This window comes from Hylobates moloch, unplaced genomic scaffold (genome assembly GCF_009828535.3).
Source record: "Hylobates moloch isolate HMO894 unplaced genomic scaffold, HMol_V3 SCAFFOLD_12, whole genome shotgun sequence".
In the NCBI taxonomy this organism is placed as follows: Eukaryota; Metazoa; Chordata; class Mammalia; order Primates; family Hylobatidae; genus Hylobates; species Hylobates moloch.
In genome coordinates, this window is record NW_026652287.1 from 65,169,976 (window position 1) to 65,192,036 (window position 22,061).

Consider the following 22,061-nt stretch of genomic DNA (forward strand, 5'->3'; position numbering starts at 1 on the left):
TATCTCCCATGGCTGGTGCCCCACTCCCCATCCTATACCAGTGATATTGGCCTCCTTTCTGTTCTAAGAATAATCCCATCTTGCATATTCCCACTCTGGGGTTTTGCCCTTGCCATTCCCTTCTCCCTTAGATATCCACCTGGCTTACTCCCTCGCTCTCTTCAGATGCCTGCTCAAATATCACCTGATCAGAAGGGTCTTCCTAATCACCCAAATAAAATAGCACCATTCACCTGAAACCTTCACTCTGTATCCCATTTTACCTTCCTTCGTTTTTCTCCTTAGCATCTATCTCTGACATATTACATATTATTTACTTACTGTCTATCTTCTTCAGCTAAAATGTAAGATCTAGGATGTCTATTTTGTTCATTATTGTATCCCCATCATCTAGAACAATGTTTGGCACAAAGTAAGTACTCAGTAGATATTTGTTGAACAAATGAATAAACGAACCAGATAGTCTTAACCAAATACTTAGACAAAATATACAGGGGCAGGTAAAAGTAAACATGCTATTCATTGATTTAATACAGTGAAAACAATTGAACTAGAGTTATATATGGCTGAATCTCACAAAATATTGAGCGACAATGTAAGTTGCAGAAGACCATATATGTAAAATGTGATATCAAAATGTTTTATATACATATTGTATGTGTGTGTGAGAGACAGAAAGAGAGAGAGACAGAGAGAGACTGAAAGGAGGAAAGAGAGAGAGAGAGGAAAGAGATGATCCATATTAATGATAAATACCAAAATCATACTACAAAATGAATGATTGTTAACTGAGGGGGTGGTAATGAGGACATATAATGATATTACTCTTAATGTTTTGAATGTCGAAACAAAAAAATTAGTTATATAGACCATACCGGAGACTTCTTAGGGGGTCACAAAAGAGAATTTATATCTCACATAATACAACCAAATAAAATTCTCATTACACACCTTTGTTTTGCTTCAAAAACCTTCTGCACTACCAGGCATCTGGTCTCTACCTTTTTTTTAAACTTATTTTGGGAAATTTCAAACATGTAAAAAAGCAGAGAGAATAGTACATTAAACCCCCACGTATTGGGATTTCTGCTTCCTGTCAAAATGGAATAAGAGGGACTGGATTTACTCTGTAGCCTGAAACAAGTTTCAAGACAATGGGCAACAAAGGACAGTGACCCCGAGAGGGGAAACAAATAAGGTGAGGCTAAGATTGCCCCAGTTTATTGTCAGCAGAGAAGTTCCAGGCTGTGTACCAGAAAGGAGGAGCCCAATGACCATTACCATTTATTGTAAACCTGTTCTTTAGGGCCATATGAACAAGGAAAGGATACACAGCACTCAGAAACGTTCCTCTTGTATGGATGGGCAGAAAATACTCTCATTTAGAGGCAAGCAGCAGAGGTCAGGAGCAGGTCTTAGCCGTGGGCAATGGAAGAGGATGCTTTCTAGCCCATCAACAAAAACTAACATTGGCCCTCTCCGCTTCTATCCCCTTTCTCCTTTAAGAAGGCTTAAGCTTCTGGGAAGAACAGACAAGAAACATCAAGGGATAAATAAACCAAAGTTTAAAAGTCTTATTAAACCAAAACCTGGTGATTCTTGATGCCCGTTTCATATGAAGTTCTCTTACAACAAATAAAATGACATTTAAAGAAAGGTTTCTGTTAATAAGAATGCATAATCATAAACAGAGGTGCTCAGAACTCTTGATTTACACCATTGATCATATGATGTGGGACAGGAAAGCATTGGTATTAAAATGCTTTCTGCTGCTTAATGAAACCAAACCTCTAGAGCACCCTGGACCATGATCCTCTTTGCAGGTGTATTCCTTAAATTTCATGCTTAATTTGTAGACTCATATTTTTCTCTTAATTTTAGATAATCCTACAGGAGGCCTACTCCTAATGTATTTCTTTGTGTATAACTCAAAGTCTTCCTAATGCCATTTTGTGACATATGATATCTCTTTACTATTCATGCAACACATTTATATAGAATACTGTGCATAAGACAATAAGCTAGGAGACGGGAGGGATGCAAATTTCAAAAAGGCATAGACCCTTATCTCAAGGAATGTAGAGTCTAAGGGGCAAAATAAAGCAAGTGTATGACTATAATAAAAAGTACAATAATAAGTACCATAAGACAGTGCTCTCAGAAAGTTTTGGATTTGGAAGCGATCTAAATGGTATAGTAGCTTTACTCATTTTAGACATGAAGAAACTGAAAGCCAAAAGATTAAATGACTCATTTCATGCAGTACATGGGACAGCAGGGTGGGTTAGAAAGAACAGTGGACTTAGGGGTCCGAGAACCTAGTGTGATTTTGAATTTCCGTCCTTGCTAGCTTTCACAAAGGACAAATGATAGAGCCTTCTATCCTGGTTAAAGATCAAATGAGACAATAAAAGAGTTTTATAGACTATGAGGCCAAATAAAAATGTAAAATATTACTACAATTGTAGAACTGGGAATAGAACCCAAACCTCCAAATTTTCAGACCCTTGTCCATCATGTATTAAAGTGAAATGTTTTTCCATGACTTTTAGTTAACAATTTGGGCAATTCACTCACTTGCATAGTTAGAGTAGAATATAATTATCAATCATCGCATACATACGTTGTTTACTTGAATCCTATGACAATTCCCCACCTGTCTGAGTTATATGTAGAAAAATAAAACAGATGCTCTCACTACTAAACTTTCTTGGCTAATTCTTACAGTAACATAGGATAAAAATTTTATCCAACATTACTCAATACCGTGTTGTATTTTCAGTTGTATTCTGGTTTCTTCCTTATAAGCAGTGTTAGTGTTGAACAATTAAAAAGAAAAATAAACATCAGGAACTTTGTAGATCAAAACTAGTGAACACATCCTAGAGGCATTCTAAGAGAAGTGATAGCAGCAGCTGGGCATGGTGGCTCATGCCTGTAATCCCAGCACTTTGGGAGGCCGGGGCGGGCGGATCACAAGGTCAGGAGATTGAGACCATCCTGGCTAACACAATGAAACCCCGTTTCTACTAAGAATACAAAAAAATTAGCCGGGCGTGGTGGCAGACGCCTGTAACCCCAGCTACTCAGGAAGCTGAGGCAGGAGAATGGCGTGAACCCGGGAGGCAGAGCTTGCAGTGAGCCGAGATCATGCCACTGCACTCCAGCCTGCGCAACAGAGCGAAGTGATAACATCAGTATAATATTATGTTACTGCTTTGATCTGCTAAAATGGTAAGTGATATAATCAGTTTTATATTTTTGAGTTTTCTTTCCAGTTGTTGCATGTAGCAACAAAGCAAAGAAACAGGTTAATTGTAAAAGCCTTTGTCCTCTTCTTCACCCCATTACAGACACCTTCCTCTTTAGGGTGGGTGAGAAAAGAGGGAACTAAGTTTATTTTTGCCACCGTATAACTGTATGACTCAACTAAGGTATTCAAGGTTGGTATGGTATAGTAGAAAGAACAAGGAATTTGGACTCAGAGGTCCTGGGTTTCAGTTTCTTATTTGTCTATCGAGTCTTGAGTCAAGTAACTTTGCCAGCTATCAGATTTTTCATCTGTAGAAGATGAAGACTAAGAAAACCTACCCGTTGGGTTGTCAGACGAATTATATAAAATTATATAAATTAAAAGATTTAAGGCAGCTAAAAAGATGCATATTAGGAAGATAAAGTAAACACTAAAAACATCTTAAATTTTTTTTTGTTGTTTTTCTTTTCTTTCTTTTTTTTCAGAGATAGCTCTTGCTGTCTCATCCAGGATGGAGTGTAGTGGTGAAATCACAGCTCCCCGCAACCTTGAACTCCTGGGCTCAAGTGATCATCCTGCTTCAGCCTCCCAAGTAGCTGGGACTCTGGTGCACACCACCATGCCTGGCTAATTTTTATTTTATTTAACTTTTTGTAGACATGGGGTCTCGCTACACTGCCCAGGCTGGTCTTGAACTCCTGAGCTCAAGTGATTGGGCTCCCAAAGTGCTGGGATAACAGGCATCAGCCACCATGCTTGACCAAAGTAAAATAAAATAAAAATATTTTAAAATGAGGCACACAAAAATAAAGTTAAGAAATTTACATGGACTCAGCAATAAGGTTAATGTATAAAATATAGGCTATGTAGCCCTATACACTTGCTCTGACTGGACTGCAAATTTGAGTATAAACTTCTTAGCTGCCATCTCAAAGGGAGAAACATGGCAAGTCACCAAACAGTATCCATCTGTTAAAAGGAAAACTTAAGACAAAATAAATTTGACAGAGTTTATTTAAGGAAAATAATGATTAATGAATTGGGAAGTATCAAAACCAAAAAGAGTTTATGGGCTCCACTCTAGCAGCCAAAGCAGGGAGGTGTTTGTTTGTTTGTTTGTTTGTTTTGCCACAACATGGAAACAAAGTAAAGAAATTACCTGATTGGCTACAGCTATGCATTGGCCTTATTTGGGTATGGTCTGATGGGAAGTCTCTAGTTATATATCCAATCAGCTGGTTGGCTGTTTGTGATTGGCTGAAGCTGGTGGGTTTTTTTTTTTTTAAGTTAATTTCAAGAACTGCTTCCACTTCAGTTTCAGTTTGCTTATATAAGAGCTCTAGGTGCAGAGACAACCTCAGGCTAATGGCCTCCTTCTTGTTTTTTTTTTTTTTTTTGAGACTCAGTCTTGCTCTGTCACCCAGGCTGGAGTGCAGTGGTGAGACCTTGGCTCATGCAACCTGAGTTCAAGCAATTCTCCTGCCTCAGCCCTCCAAGTAGCTGAGATTACAGGCATGAGCCACCACACCCAGCTAATTTTTGAATTTTTAGTAAAGATGTGTTTCACCATGTTGGCCAGGCTGGTCTTGAACTCCTAACCCCAAGTGATCCCTCCTCGGCCTCCCAAAGTGCTTGGATTATAGGTGTGAGGCACCACATGGGCCTAATGGCTTCCTTATTTGCTTGAACACATCCATAAAGTTAAAAACAAATTAGTAGTTTTGTGATTCCTCAAAAAGTTCAACATAGAATTACCATATAATCTGCAATTCCACTTTGAAGTACATACCTAAAAAAAATGAAAACAGCTATTCAAACAGATACTTATACACCAGTGTTCATAGTAGCATTATTCACAATAACCAAAGGTGGAAACAACCAAAATGTTCATCAATGGATGAATGGATAAATAAAATGTGGCATATTCATGCAATGAAATATATTATTCAGCCATAAAAAGAAATGAAGTACTGATACACGCTGCAACATGTATGATCCTTGAAAACAAGTGAAAGGAGCCAGATACAAGAGGTCATGTAATGTGTGATCCCATTTACATGAAATATCCAGACTAGTTAAGTCCCTAAAGACAAGAAGTATATTAGTAGTTGTCAGGGGCTGGGGAGAGAGGAGAATAGGAAGTGGCTGCTTAATGAGTTCCAGGTCTACTTTGTGGGTGATGAAAATGTTTTGGGACTAGATACAGTTGATGGTTGTGCAACATTATGAATGTACTAAATGCCACTAATTGTATACTTTAAATTGATTAATGTTGCCAGGCGCGGTGGCTCATGCCTGTAATCCCAGCACTTTGTAAGGCCGAGGTGAGTGGATCACCTGAGGTCAGGAGTTTGAGACCAGCCTGGACAACATGGCAAAACCCTGTATCTACTAAAAATACAAAAATTAGCCAGGCATGGTGGTGTGTACTTGTAGTCTCAGTCACTTGGGAGGCTGAGGCAGGAGAATTGCTTGAACCCGGGAAGCAGAGGTTGCAATGAGCTGAGATAGCACCACTGCACTACAGCCTGGGCAACAGAGCAAGACTTTGTCTCAAAAATAAAATAAAATAAAACAATTAATGTTATATGAATATCATTTCAGTAAAAATTAAAACAACAACCAATGAGTTGCTCTGGAAAAATACAACTATTTCCAATAATGAGACCAGAAAGGACATTCTTTAAGGAAATGAACTCTCAGCAATATCTTTATTTGAACGAAATGTTGCATTCATATCATTCTTCAATATAAACTGATGTCAAGGCTAAAAGGGTGACATGGTGAAAGGTATTCTATTGGGAACAGGGTGGGTAGGGAAAGAGAGTAGGAGGAACAGCGTGTTAGTAATGTGGCCCAAGCTACATTGGTCTCTCATAAGGAGGCTTAAGGCAGAAATAAAATTAAAAACACCTCGAAGAAGAGTTGGACCAGAATCCATCAAAAATGTTTCCCTCAGATTTTTGGAAGTTATGGAGCAGGACTGAGTTTGAGATTGCACTCCCTGTCAAGTATCTGGGTACAGTCAAGAATAGAGCCTCGTACTTTAAGTGTTAGGGAGTCTGGAAGCAGGAGCAAGATCCACTAGCAAATGAGGAGAATGTTGGAAGTGAGCAGTGACAGTGTTGAGGCAGTGAAGGTTCTCCTGAAAAAGCGTTGGGTCTTCTCAAACACCAAACAAAGGGTAATTATAAACCCATATAGTTCCATGAAATAAATCATGCTCTCACTATCTTCAGAGAGCAAAGGTTTCTTGTAGATTAAACAAGGTCATGTATATGAAAGTTCTTTGAAAAGTATAAAGTAGTGTATCAATCATAGTTGTCATTATTATTAATATCTGATGATAATACCTAACTTGTAAACAAAATATTTGAACAGCATTTTCACACACAGTGTTCATTCATCATTCTCAACAAATATTGATTGAATTGTCTGCCAGGTAGGGTAAGCAATATCATCCACATTTAAAAAAATTTTTTTTCTTTTTTTTGAGACCGAGCCTTGCTCCATCACACAGGCTGGAGTGCAGTGGCATGATCTTGGCTCACTGCAAACTCTGCCTCCTGGGTTCAAGCAATTCTCCTGCCTCAGCCTCCTGAGTAGCTGGGATTACAGGCATGCACCACCACACCTGGCTAATTTTTTTTTGTAGTTTTTTTTTTTTTTTTTTTTTTGAGGCGGAGTCTTACTCTGTCACCCAGGCTGGAGTGCAGTGGTGCTATCTCGGCTCACTGCAAACTCCGTCTCTCGGGTTCAAGCCATTCTCCTGCCTCAGCCTCCTGAGTAGCTGGAATTACAGGCGCCTGCCATCACGCCCAGCTAATTTTTGTATTTTTTTTAGTAGAGATGGGGTTTCACCATGTTGCCCAGGTTGGTCTCGAACTCCTGACCTCAGGTGATCCGCCTGCCTCGGCCTCCCAAAGTGCTGGGATTACAGGCATGAGCCACCACGCCCGGCCCATCTTCATTAACTCTTAATTGGAATTACTTAATGCCTTGAGGGAAGTTTGACAATTTCCATTTTTGTCTATGGAGTAGCATTTTCTTTAATTGCTATTACATAGAGTTCTCAGGAGCCATGCTACTGAAATGGCTGCACACAATGCTTAGCTTTATATTATTGACTAACATTTATTGAGTGCACACTGTGTTACATATGGTACTAGGCATTATGCAGATATATATAGTTTTATTTACTCCTTAAAACAGCCTTCTGAGGAATTTTTATCATCTCTCTTCTGTTTGTACAGAAACTAAAGCTCGGAAAGATGAATTAACTTGCCCAAAGTCACAGGCAGAAACATAACTGGTTCAACAGTCCTTATAGGAGGTCATTTAAAGGTTCATGAAAATCAGAGACTGAGCCAACAGAGCTCTATGATTCCTATCAGAGGAGCCAGTATGGCATAAAGCAAATGTTGAACCAAGAATGAAAGTAAGAGACAGGGCTGGGTCCATATCTAGTTTTGTTTAACTCCAAAGCTCACAGCTTAACCACTCTGCTACATGGAGACACAAGTCCGCTAAGTTTATAATAATTTTAGTTCCCACCCAGATAATTATGGCAATAAAGTCTGGGTCATCATCATCATAGCCACTATAATTTACTGTTCAAAACTCTCTTATAAGTGCATAACAGCCATAGATTCAGGATCATTTATAAATCTTAAAAGTCTCAATGATAAAGGACAAGGAAGTGTCCTCCACAGAAAAGCTTTTTTTTTTTTTTTTTTTTTTGAGACGGAGTCTCGCTCTTGTTGCCCGGGCTGGAGTGCAGTGGCGCGATCTCGGCTCATTGCAACCTCTGCCTTCCCGGGTTCAAGTGATTCTCCTGCCTCAGCCTCCCGAGTAGCTGAGATTACAGGTGCCTGCCACCACACTCGGCTAATTTTTTTGTATTTTTAGTAGAGACGGGGTTTCACCATGTTGGCCAGGCTGGTCTCAAACTCCTGACCTCGTGATCCGCCCCCTACCCCCCCACCCCGCCTCCCAAAGTGCTGGGATTACAGGCGTGAGCCACCGTGCCTGGCCGTATCTATGCTTCTGACTAACATTCTTCTGTACAGGTATATAAGGTAATGTAATAGGTAAAATAACTCATTCAACAACAAAAAAATTATTGTAGTATTTTGTAGCTACTAGGATTGAAGTACTAAAGAATTGTCTGTTTGCCAAGGTTTGGGGAAATGGGAAAATGGGACAAGATCTTCACCACATGGGGCACATTTCACCGCTGTGGGATTCATTTCCTATTCTGTAAATGGGAGAGTTGGGGTTCCAGGTCTTGTCCTTGTCTTTTTGACTTTTTGTGAAGGTTTCTCCACCTCACCTGGCACCAGTCTTATTTCAAAATATTCATCTCATACTATTCTCTCTTTGCAATTCTTTAATTCATTCAACAAATATTTATTGAGCTTCTACTAGTATTGTGAGTAACAGAAGCAAGGTTCCTCCACACATGGAGCTTATCATAGTCCAAAAGGATAGGACAATAAATAATTTTGAAAATAAATACAAATATTTATTAATAACTAATAAATAACTATTGGCTGGAAAGGTGCTAAGAAGGAAATAGGATCATGTGTTATGTCTTTGAGAGTCTTAAAATGAAGCAGACAAGCTCTTTCACTTTCAAAAGTGCTGACGTAGTAAAGTCATTAGGTTTCAAAAAAGGAAAAAAAGATAATATCTTACAATTAACTAATGAATGAACAGCCATTACACTAGAAGAAAATTGTATTGTGATTGGTGTACTCCGTGTCTTCTCAGAATGAGAGAGGTGAGGCTTCTCAAAAAGAGCAGCGAGAGAAAGTCACTTTAAATTTTTTTTTTTTTTTTGTAAGTCAAGCGAAAGACGAACTGAAAATAGACAACCTGAAGTCAGACGGGAAAGCTGCCAATCTAGTCTGGCCAGCAGAATTTCTTTCAGTAGGTCTAGGCTCCCTCGGCATTGGGAATCCAGATGTAAAGAAAACTTATACCATAAACTTAAAGGTAAATTTCAATTATTACTGCCCGGTGGCAGGAACCTAGGAAGGAGAGGTCAAGTTGTGGTTTAGTAAGAGACAGCTCCCGGGAATGGCACTTGGAAGGGCAGGGCGGAGAACAGCTGGAGATGAGACAGAGAGGAGGGGGAGAATGCGCCGACACCTCAAGGTGAGAGAGTAGAAACAGTCTCCGCCGTGGGAGCCGCGCGCTGCTCAGGTGGCTCTTTCCCGCTCAGGTGAGCTCCTCCCGCGCCTCCCATTGGCCGAAATGCCCGCGGCGCTGGGAGGGCGACGCAGCGCGGTCTAGTTCAGGGTCTAGGGCGGCGCGTCACTTCCGGTAGCGCGGAGCTTGTAAAACACCCCGGAGAGAAAATGGCGGCGGCAGCGGCTTCGGCGCCTCAGCAGCTCTCGGATGAGGAGCTTTTCTCTCAGCTCCGCCGTTACGGCCTGTCTCCCGGACCAGTGACGGAGAGCACCCGCCCGGTCTACCTCAAGAAGCTGAAGAAGCTTCGAGAGGAAGAGCAGCAACAGCACCGGTCGGGGGGCCGCGGCAACAAGACGCGGAACAGTAATAACAATAACACGGCAGCCGCCACGGTCGCAGCCGCGGGACCAGCGGCGGCGGCCGCGGGGATGGGGGTCCGGCCGGTCTCGGGCGACCTCCCCTACTTACGGACTCCTGGGGGCCTGTGCCGAATCTCGGCCTCCGGTCCGGAGAGCCTCCTGGGAGGGCCCGGGGGCGCCTCCGCCGCCCCCGCGGCTGGCAGCAAAGTGCTGCTGGGCTTCAGCTCGGACGAGTCGGACGTGGAGGCCAGTCCCCGGGACCAGGCCGGCGGCGGCGGGAGGAAAGACCGGGCTTCGCTCCAGTACCGCGGGCTTAAAGCGCCGCCGGCGCCCCTGGCCGCCAGCGAGGTGACTAACAGCAACTCTGCCGAGCGAAGGAAGCCCCACTCGTGGTGGGGAGCCAGGAGGCCGGCAGGCGCCGAGCTGCAGACCCCGCCGGGGAAAGATGGAGCAGTGGAGGACGAGGAAGGGGAGGGAGAGGACGGTGAGGAGAGGGACCCGGAGGCCGAGGAGCCGCTCTGGGCGAGCCGGACCGTGAATGGCAGCCGGCTTGTCCCCTACAGCTGCCGGGAAAACTATTCGGACTCAGAGGAAGAGGACGACGACGACGTGGCTTCCAGCAGACAGGTATTAAAGGACGACTCCCTTTCCCGGCATCGGCCCAGACGAACCCATAGTAAGCCTCTCTCCCCGCTGACTGCTAAATCGGCCGGCGGCAGGCTGGAGACTTCAGTTCAGGGAGGGGGAGGACTCGCGATGAATGACAGGGCGGCGGCTGCCGGGAGTCTAGACAGGAGCCGAAACCTCGAAGAGGCGGCGGCCGCGGAGCAGGGAGGAGGGTGTGATCAAGTGGACTCCAGCCCCGTTCCTAGATACCGTGTTAACGCTAAGAAACTGACCCCTCTCCTGCCCCCGCCACTTACTGACATGGACTCAACCTTGGATTCGTCAACAGGCTCCCTTCTGAAAACCAATAATCATATTGGCGGTGGGGCCTTCAGTGTGGACTCCCCCAGGATTTATTCTAACAGTCTCCCTTCCAGTGCGGCGGTGGCCGCCTCTAGTTCACTCAGGATCAATCACGCCAATCATACGGGCTCCAATCATACCTACCTGAAAAACACATACAACAAACCGAAGCTTTCCGAACCCGAAGAGGAACTTCTCCAGCAATTTAAACGGGAGGAGGTGTCCCCAACAGGGAGTTTCAGTGCCCACTACTTGTCGATGTTTCTCTTAACTGCTGCCTGCTTATTTTTCCTAATACTGGGACTGACTTACCTAGGAATGAGAGGGACAGGAGTATCTGAGGATGGAGAACTCAGCAGTAAGTATTAAATCCTGTGGGTAAGATAACAAAGGGAATGTTGTTAGTGGTCCGCTTTAGCCGCGCTTAGCATTTTATATGAAGTGACTTACCTGCAAGAACATGGTTTAACAGCAAAAACGCAACAGTGAGTGCATGTGTCATCTTTCTTTAAGAAAGAACACCATTATCGAAATGATATCATATGGCTGGTTTTAAAAGTTTTCTGCATGATGTATTGTGAAATTCGAAACAATTTTTAAAAGAATATTATAAGCTTGTTAGTAAAACTCATTTGTATCTGTGACAATTTTCTTTTAGCCCTGAATAACTTTTTGCGCAGATGCCACTCAACAAATTTGAAGTATTAGGATAAGGCGCATTATAAATGTAGTGTTTTTACAAATTGAGTTGTGATTCTAATAGGCAATGTCATAGCTCTTGAAATTCGAATTATTTTGTAGTATTAACTGTATGCATAAATTCGGATTAAATATTTTGTGGTATTAACTATATGTATAATTTCTTTATAGCGAGTGAATATAAAAAAGCAGTAAGTACACCTCTTAATTTATTTCCCAGCCCAAAGCACTTTCCCTATCATCTGTACAAAAAGTAGTGGTAGGGCAGTGCAGGAGCTTGCAGTTAGAGTTCCTTGGATTGGTTTCCAGGTCCTGCTATTTACTTGCTAAATGACTGTAGGCAGGTGTGTTCATTGTCATAATCAAAGTATCTCTGCCCTTAAACACAGAAAGATGAATACAGACCATTTTGTGTTCTGTGAAGGAAATAAAGATGAGTAATTGGCGTACACAACTTTATTTTTTTTTTTCTGTTTTAAAAAAATTTACCACACTGACGTAGGTGTACACTACTTTAGATTGAACGGAGGAGGTACTATTTGAGGTGAGACCTGAAGCAGGAGGAGGCAGCCTTGTGGAGAAACAGGAGACCATTCTGAGCAGAGATTAAGGCCTTGAGTTGAGCAAGAGCCTTCATGTAGGTTAGAGTGGTTAAGCACCTTGAGCAAAGGGGAGAGAGTCAGAGTTAAAGCTTCTGAACTTTCCTAATCTGTAAAATGAGGCCTCTATTGACTAGAATGTTTGTGAAGATTAAAAGAGAAAGTAAATTAGTACAAAATGGACTTCTGAATACATAATTTCTCAGTGTTAGGTCCCTCTCTGCATCCCCCCGAAGGCTTCCTAGTCTTTTCACCCAAGATGAATTCACTGTATTTTTATTTGTATTTATGAAATTGGCATATTAGTTTTATTTCAAAATAGAGTGAAATATGCAGTTAGCCAACTCAGATGAAGAGTAGGAGTCAAAATAGTGTAAGCTTTGATTTAGATATAGCCAATTCCAAGACAGTCAAATAATAGATTTTTACTCTGTTGCTTAATTACAGGGGTTGGAACAAGAATGAAATTCAGCTCTCACTTTAGTTTATTCCCTGGGAGCATAAGTGTGTTGTGTCCTGCCCCAAATATTTGGGAGAAAAAAAATAAAGGCACACTAAAAGTTAAACTAGTAAAAGTTCACATAAATTAAATGACATTACCTATCAGCAGTAGCTGTCTGCATCTGTGTCTCTAACAACTGTAAGATCTGGCCTTTTTCTTTTTTTTTTTTTTTTTTTTTTTTTAGACAGAGTCTAGCTCTGTCGCTAGGCTGGAGTGCAGTGGCACAATCTCTGGTCACTGCAACCTCCGCCTCCCAGGTTCAAGCGATTCTCCTGCCTCAGCCTCCTGAGTAGCTGGGACTACATGCGCGTGTCGCCACACCTGGCTAAATTTTTTTTGTATTTTTAGTAGAGACAGGGTTTCACCATGTTAGCAGATCTGGCCATTTTCTAAGAGCTAATTGCTTTACACCTATTGTACCATCTAATATTCCCAGCAACTCACAGAAGCAGGTGGTATTATCCTCATTTTTTGGATGAGGATGATACTAAGTTAAGAAATGCACTGAGTGTTGAACAGTTAGTAGTAGGGCTAAGATTTGGTTTCAGATTTTATTTCCAGCTATAAAGACCATTTTAACACTGTTTTGGTTGTTGTTTGTAGAGAGCTTTCTAAATAAGTGGGTACCTTTATTATGATTAAGAAAGTAATTGACTATTTGGTAGGATTTCATACAGAATTATTGATAAGCACAATTCTCAGTTAAGGTGACTTTCACATCTTTCTCAACACTGTTAAGATGAATGACTAATGTGATGTACTAAAAGTTCAGGTAGAATAGGATAGGAATGCTAGAATTTTGGTACTCTTTACCTTCACTGATAAGGAAGGAAGGAAATAATATTTACATTTTAGTAAATGGTAAATGTGAAGTAATCTGGGTGTTGGAAAGAACAATGGCTAAGAAGTAGAGGATCTAGGTTCTAGGACTTGTCTGACTGTGGTCAGGTTCCTTAATCTCTGAGCCTCATTTTTATATACTAAATGGAAATAATAATATCTGCTGTCTCTGGGGTTGTTTGTGAGGGTCAGGTGAGACAGTGTGTTAAACATAAGGTGGTATTATTCAGAAATTTAGACAAAATTTGTTGTATTCCTGGTAAACAACAGTGTATCTAGAGAGAAATAGTTAAGACATTTCCATAAATGACATAGTATAGTGCATTTCTTAACCTGTTTAACATTTGGTTTTTATCCCATTAAATACACATTATAGAAATTAATACAGAAATTTGAATCAAAGTATAATGAATCCTTAAATGTATGATATATTTGACGTATTGTATGTCTACCCTGTGGAAAGAAGTGCCTGCTAACTTCAGTTAGTCCGCACACCTAACAGTGTTAGGGTATCAAGAGTGAATAATATTTTCACTCCATACACACACACACACACACACACACACACACACACCATAGACATACATACATACATGTATTCCATATCCTTTGTTATATTATGATGCTTTAACCGTAGAGTTCATTGGTCAAATAATATGCTTAGGGAAATACTTTTACTTTGAGTAATAGTTCTCACCAGAAGATTGTAGGTTATATGTGAAAGTAACTTTTAGAAGGCTTTTATTATTTAAATTACATATAACATATAGTAGATTAGTCTTTTAAATTGTTCCTAATCATATAGTCTTTGAAACTTTTTCATCAATGCCCTTTTATTAATTGCTATAAGTCTCTTCTTCCTCATCTATAAAACTAAGGGGTTGGATTAGATGATCCCTAAGCTCTTTCCAGCTCCAAGGTTTAAGATTTTAACTTTGAACTGCCATACCAAAACAACTCAAGGATCAACCTGCAATCAGAATAGTCGCTTGTTCCACAGGTGATGAGGTCATTATAGCCCACCAAACGAAAATAGAGAAGCAGAATAGATTGACTGTCCTAGGCTCGTATGATCATTAATTTTTTTTCAATTACAAAAGACATGACTTCTGCAGAAAGTTTGAATAGAGATGAAGGAAACAGTGACTGGTTATTGTATGCCTCTCTTCCTAGCCTCATGCTGCCCCCATATAAATAAGTTGAAGTATTAGATCCTTTCTGACCTTTCTTAGTATTTTTCATGTAAATACATCTCTGTGTATGTGTGTGTGTACAGATTTTCATTCAACAACAGGGTGTCTACTATGTGCCCGGTATTATTTTAAGCAGCAGGGATATGTGGTAAACAATATGTTGCATATGTGGAAGATGAAATCTCTGTTACAGAGCTTACATTTCTAGGAGGGGAATGGACAAGTAAATAAGAATTTCAGATAATGGTAGTCGCTAACACAAGGTATTGCTGGTAACTTTTGGGGGCTGAGGTGAAGAGATACGCAATATTACATAAAGGTAGGCAGACCTCTCTGAGGAAGGATGTTTGAACTGAGATATGAATGACTTGAAGGAAGTAGCCTTTGATCAGGAGAAGAGCATTCTGGGAGAAGTAACAGCAAGTGCAGAATTCCTGAGGCAAAAACAGGCTTGTGTGTTGAAGGACCAAAAAGAATGGCCAGTGTTGCTGGGACATAATGAATGAAAGGGAAAATGGCATACCATGAAGTTAGAGGTAGGTATGGGCCAAATCATAAAGACCTAAACGCCTTGAGGGCTGTTGAAAGGAGTCAGAATTTTAAGTGACATTATAGCATACATATTCTGCAACTTGTTTTTTCGCTTAACATTGTATCATGGGTAACTTTTCCATATGCTAATTTTAAGTACAGAGGTATAATTTTAAAATTTCATTTTCCATTAGTCCCTTTCTCATCCTATAAAAATACTAAAATCTCTACCATTCAAAAAATGTTGCTCTTCTGTGCTCTTTTCTTCTCTAGTTGTTACTCTTCTCAAACTTTCTACGTCTATTTTCTTCCGTGCCATTCACTTAACCCTGTCTAGTTTAGCTTTCTTTACCAGCCATTCTTCTGCTACTTCTCTTCTTCAAGCCACCACTCAATTTTCAAATCCTCATCTCTTTGGTACATTTAGTGCATTGACAACTCCCTTCTTCATGAAACTTTCTCCTTTCTAAGCTTCTGTATCACTACTGTCTCCTAATTTTCATACTTCTGTCTGCCTGTTTTAAATATTGGTGGTCTCCACAACTTGATCTTTGGCTGTCTCCTTTTGTACGCATTTCTCTAGGAAGTTTCATTCACTCTCCTTGTCATTATCTTCCAGTTTTGTATTTTTACCTTGGATTTCTCCTGAGATCTAGGTATACCTGTTTGTTTACTAGACATCTTTTGGGTATACTAGAAGTATGTACCAATACCATCTGACATTTTCTTTATATTTACCTTGTTTTTGCTCCTCTTCCCTGTTTAGTTAATGGTGCTTCCATCCACCCAGACAGAGCTCAGGAGAGAAACCTTGGATTTACCTAGATTCTTTCCTTTCTCTCACCTTCCTACAAACCCCCAACCTAATTGGTTACCAAGTTCTGTAGTTCTGTTTCCTATATATCTTTTGAATCAATCTTTTTCTGTCCCTCGCCACTGTTCTAGGTTAGTCTCTTGCCTGAACTCTTTCAGTAACCTAAAATGGTGTCCCTGCTTGTAAGCTGTAGCTCTTCCAGTCCATTTGTCAGTACAGAGCAGTGTTTCTAAAGCACAAACGTGATCATTCCCTCTTGCTTAAAATTACACAATGGCTTTCTCTTAGTTATTGGCCAAAATCTAAACTCCTTGGCTAAACTGTTCATGATCTGACTATGCTTGCCCTTTCTACCAGTCTCCCTTATCACACTTACTTTCTAGAAAACTGAACTGCTTGCTGTTCTCTAAGTCATGAAATTTGTGCTTTTCTACCTTTGCACAGGTTATCCCCTTTTTTGGGAATGTTGTTTCTTTATTGTGTAACTGTGATTCATTCTTAAATATGTCATCTCCAGACATCTCTGACTCTCCGTCTTTTTACCCTAGAGTTTGGCCCATCATTTTTTGCTCAAATAAGACATTAATTGCATCCTTCATAGTATTTAGGACAAAGTATTATATTTGTGTGTCCACCATGCCAAATAGATGACAGCTCCTTTCTTAGAGTAATCTTTCTATAGGAGTAGAATACAGTGTTAAAGAGTACAGACTTTTTACTCAGTTCTGATTTTGGCTCTACTTTTTAAAGACTATACTAGAGATATAATTGCCTCATACTAAAAATGAGATTGATAATACTATCTGTGGATAACTTGTATTAAGTGAGATAATGCATCTAAACTAGTGTTATCTGGCACATGGAAATCTCTTAGTAGATGGAAGTCACATTAGTATCTTCAGCACAGATTCATTATTCAGCAAATATCTGTTGAGTAAATGATCACATATCAGGTACTCAGGATATATGTACTGTTAACTCATAGTATCTAACTCAGTAATTGGTTATCTACTTAGTATCTGGTAAGGATATATAAAAGAAATCTTATTTCTGTAGAAGCCTCCACACCACTCATAACAGTAATAGGAAATGGCTAAGAAACATACAGGATATTATGTGGTGACACACTTTTATAAAAGGGGAGAATTCACTGTAAATTCTCAAATGATCAGTCTTACATGATCAAAAGCTCTACATTCAATATTTGGATTTTATTCTGTAGGTCGAGTAATGGCAATTCATGGAGGTTATAAAGCAGAGGACAAGCATGATCGAATTAGTTCTTTAAGAAGGATAAACAGGTGATGGTGTAGACAGTGATAGGGTTGGAGGGTGATGAAACCTGAAGGAGATTGATAAGTGGGAATGGAGTTGGGCCTATGAGCGAAATAATTCATTTGAAGAAAGACATATGGTTTTGAGTATAGAGAATAAAAGAGATAGGAGTCAAAGATTATTCTGGCCATGAGCCTGGATGACTGAGAGAATGATAATATCATTGGAGGAATTAGAGATGTTGAAGAGGGATCTTGTTTGGGGAAAAGTGGTCTAGGGAAAATGAGTTTACTTGGGGCTTATTATTTGAGTTGTTCAAGTGAAAAATTCTTGTAGGCTCTTGTAGATACAGAATCGGAGTAAAGATGAGAGACTGGTGCTGAATGTGAGTACTAGTACTGTTTACTAAAGGAATACTTTTAAATGTTCTTTTAATGTGTTGTTTTTTCCTTTAAAATCAAGACCAGTTGTTACAAAGAGGTAACATGTTTTATGCCATTGTCGTTTAAAAAATATTTTTACTTCTTAAAGTAGACTAGTGAAAAGGTCCCAAACTTGGTATCTAAAATGAATATGGGGAATAAGGATTTTGAAAAATAGTTGTTGCTCTCATTTTTTTTTTTCCAATATGAGACAGGGTCTTGTTGTGTCACCCAGATTGGATTGCAGTGGTGTGATCATGGCTCACTGCAGCCTCAACCTCCCAGGACTCAAGCAGTCCTCACAGCTCAGCCTCCCGAGTAGCTGGGACTATAGATCTGCACCACCACATCTGGCTAATTTTTTGTATTTTTTGTTGAGACAGGGTCTCACTTTGTTGTCCAGGCTGGTCTTGAACTCCTGGGCTCAAGCCATCCTGTCACCTTCGCCTCCCAAAATGCTGGGATTACAGGTGTCAGCCATAGCAGCCGGCCTATTCTCTCATTCTTGAAGAATGAAAGCTCCGTGTTATGTTTGAAGTTTTACGAGTTAACTGCTTTGTAAGAAAAAAATCCCAGATCTATGAGAATACTCCCGTGAATGCCAGGGATTTGCATATACCAGTTTGATGATTTCAGAAATTAAAGTCTACTCTATGAAAATGTTTTTCATTTGAAAATTATCGCTAGAATGGTTTAAAATTAAAAATAATCAGGAAAAACTTGTGAATCTCTACAGATATATCCACGGAGACTAGTTTGAGGATACATTGGCATAGCTATCAGAGAACCTGGCCTTCAATATTGGCCCTTCCACTTGCTAGCTTTTTTTCACTAAGGCAAGTTGCTTAGCCGTTGTAAACCTCAATATCCTCATCTGAAAAATAGGTTAAATGAGAATTAATGAAGTAATGTGTGTAAAGTAAAACTCATACATGGCACATAGTAATAATAATAACTAACCCTTACGTAGCATTAAGTGTTCCAGGCACTGAGCTAAACAATTACTATTTAATCCTTATGAGGTAGGTACTTATCCCATTTTATAAGTAAATGGAGACACTGAGAAGTAACTCGCCCAGGGTCATGTAGCTAGTAAGTGAAGCGGCAGTATTTGAACTCAGATAGTGGCTCTTAACCGTTCTTCTAGATTGCCTTTTAATATGTGTAAATAAGGACTTGATATATGTTCTCTACTATTATTGTTATTGTCAGAAAACTGTGAAGAGTATAGATTCATAAAATCCTAGAAGTGGCAGAAATAATCTATGAAACCTAACAACTTTAGGAAAAGTTGTGTTCATTCAACAATTATGAATCACATGGAACTATTTATCCTTAAGGTTTTAGATTAATTAAGGGGGAGGAGGCATCTGCTATAAAGCAAACTATAATATATAATACATAGAACAATAATACAATATGAAAACTATTTCTAATTTTTAAAATATTTGCACAGTCTCAAAACTGGTGGGGAAAGTGATCTTTTGAATTGTATTACCAATGACAACTTGTTCTTTCTGTTGTTCATTTTCAGGATATAAAGAACTTTTTATACATTTGTTCTCCCTTTTTTGCTTCTTTTGAATAAACTTCGTATTTTCCCTTTATACTCATATTTGTTTTAATGGAAATGATGCATTTGATAATTTCAGGGACACTTTACAAAATTATTTTCATGATTCCTAAGAGTTGGGAAGTTTTTAAAGCTTCTCCTTGCTCATTGATTATTCAATATTAACTTTGCCTATCTGAAAAATATGTTATATAAATTAAAGGAAATTTGTAGCCTCAGTGCAAAGATAATTATATAGTTTATAAGTTGTTTAAAAGAGAAGGACACCTTAAACTGTTGGAACTCTCCTCCAAAATATATTTGTTAATAAATAAGTACTACTGGCCGGGCGCGGTGGCTCACGCTTGTAATCCCAGCACTTTGGGAGGCCAAGGCGGGTGGATCACGAGGTCAGGAGATTGAGACCAGGTGAAACCCCGTCTCTACTAAAAATACAAAAAATTAGCCGGGCGTGGTAGCGGGCGCCTGTAGTCCCAGCTACTCGGAGAGGCTGAGGCAGGAGAATGGCGGGAACCCGGGAGGCGGAGCTTGCAGTGAGCCGAGATTGCGCCACTGCACTCCAGCCTGGGAGACAGAGCGAGACTCCGTCTCAAAAATAAATAAATAAATAAATAAATAAATAAATACTAACTTCTTTGTGAAAATTTTATTACTAATGGTGTAATCTAAATTAGAATGAAGATATATTCTAGGGGTGGGGAGAATATCAGGAAAAATAATGCATGCTAGGCTTAATACCTAGGTGATGGGTTGATAGGTGCAGCAAATTGCCATGGCACACGTTTACCTATGTAACAAACCTGCACATCCGGCACATGTATCCCAGAACTTAAAATAACATTTTAAAAAAGATGTATTTTAATCTTGTATTGATTATACAGTAAAAATTGCTGCCATTTAATTTGGGAACATAGCTTAATACTAATTGTGGAAATTGTTTTAACAGTTATTTGCTTATAACTTTGGATTTTGATTTTCATATTTAGATTTATTTTTAACATAGATTTTATTTATTTTTATTTTTGGAGACAGGATCTGGTTCTCTCGCCCAGGCTGGAGTGCAGTGGTGCAATATCGGCTCACTGCAGCCTCCATCTCCTAGGTTCAAGTGATTTTCCTGCCTCCACCTCCCAAGTATCTGGGATTACAGGCACACAGCACCACGCCCGGCTAATTTTTCTATTTTTTAGTAGAGATGAGGTTTCACCATGTTGGCCAGGCTGGTCTTAAACTCCTGACCTCAGGTAATCCACCTGCCTCGGCCTCTCAAAGTGCTGGGATTACAGGCGTGCACCACCGTGCCCGGCCCTAACATAGATTTTAAAGTGAACCAGTAACAGTATATTTGAGCAGTAACCTTTGGATTTCACTGTTTTAATAATCTATGCTTTAAACTGCATCAGTTTATATATTATATATATAGTTAATAATATTCTTTATTAACAATATTGCCAAAATTTTTTTAAACAAGAGTTGACCAGGAAGAAAGTAGTTAGGTTTTAATAATTTATTTTGCTGTTTAATATCATTATTTAAAAAATATATTTCTGGCCGGGCGTGGTGGCTCACGCTTGTAATCCCAGCACTTTGGGAGGCCGAGGCGGGCGGATCACGAGGTCAGGAGATCGAGACCACAGTGAAACCCCGTCTCTACTAAAAATACAAAAAATTAGCCGGGCGTGGTGGCGGGCGCCTGTAGTCCCAGCTACTCGGAGAGGCTGAGGCAGGAGAATGGCGTGAACCCGGGAGGCGGAGCTTGCAGTGAGCCGAGATTGCGCCACTGCACTCCAGCCTCGGCGACAGAGCGAGACTCCGTCTCAAGAAAAAAAAAAAATAAAATAAAAAATATATTTCTTAGGAAATTAGCTCTTCAAAAAGGTTATAAAAGTTATAGTAACAGAGGTAATCGCTAAAAATAGAATAATGCATCTATCATATGGAAGCCATCATGAATTACTTTTCATATGTCTTCATTTTCTTTTATGTTGAGGTATAGTTTAAAATTATACCAGTTAATTTTTCCTGGGTGGCAGATTTATTTGCTCTGTGCTTTTGCACAGCTTTTTTCTTAAAATGCTTTTGCAAGATGACTTCTGAATTCATCTTTACAGCTATGTTACTATCAAATGGCAAGCTGAAGTTTTAAAAACAAGGCTTGGTTGTAAAACTATGCAAGAGTTTAGTTCAGCTCTCCTGAACTAATTGGGTAGTAAGTATGCACCAACAATTGCTGTCCTGCCCTGAATGTGACATGAATAGAAAAAACCCTTTAGTAGCAAATGGATATTTTAGCACATAGAAGAAAATTAATTTTGTTTTTCAGTTAGCTCATATATATCTGAGTATGTACACACACACACACACACACACACACACACACACACACAAATTTTCTGACTATGGCTAATTCCTGAAAGCATGCTGTACTTAAAAAGGACGCTTTTGCTGTGTAGCAATTCACCAAGGTAAAATTTTCAAAGCATCTGAAGAGGATTGTTGAAATTAATTAGGAGGTGAGGGGAATCTTGGAATATCTGTTTCTTCTAGCCTCTGAGCTGTGGCTTGGAACCTTGGTCAGCCTTATTAATGACTTCCTTGGTTTATAAGTGTATCTCCCATGGGATCACAAATGCTTTCTTGTTTGATTTAGTTCATTTGAAGAAACATTAAGTTTCTCCTACTCATTTATTCATTCAGTCACCCATTCACTCAGATTATTTATTGAGCACCTATACTATGTACCAGGTAATACCAGAAGATAAGTATATATCGTACCTTTTAGAACTATAGGAGTGACACTCTCCCCACGCTTTGGCTGGCATTCTCTTCTTTTTCCT

At 39.8% G+C, this 22,061-nt stretch overlaps 1 protein-coding gene across 1 annotated transcript in view; it reads left to right on the forward strand.

Annotated features, from left to right (window-relative positions):
- Positions 1-9,576: 9,576 nt before the first annotated feature.
- Positions 9,577-22,061, forward strand: part of LEMD3 (LEM domain containing 3) — a 91,784-nt gene continuing 79,299 nt past the window's right edge. Inside the window, exon 1 of the mRNA XM_032170656.2 lies at positions 9,577-11,134. Coding sequence (XP_032026547.1) covers positions 9,616-11,134 — 1,519 coding nt within the window. The 5' untranslated portion in view covers positions 9,577-9,615. The remainder of the gene's footprint in view (positions 11,135-22,061) is intronic.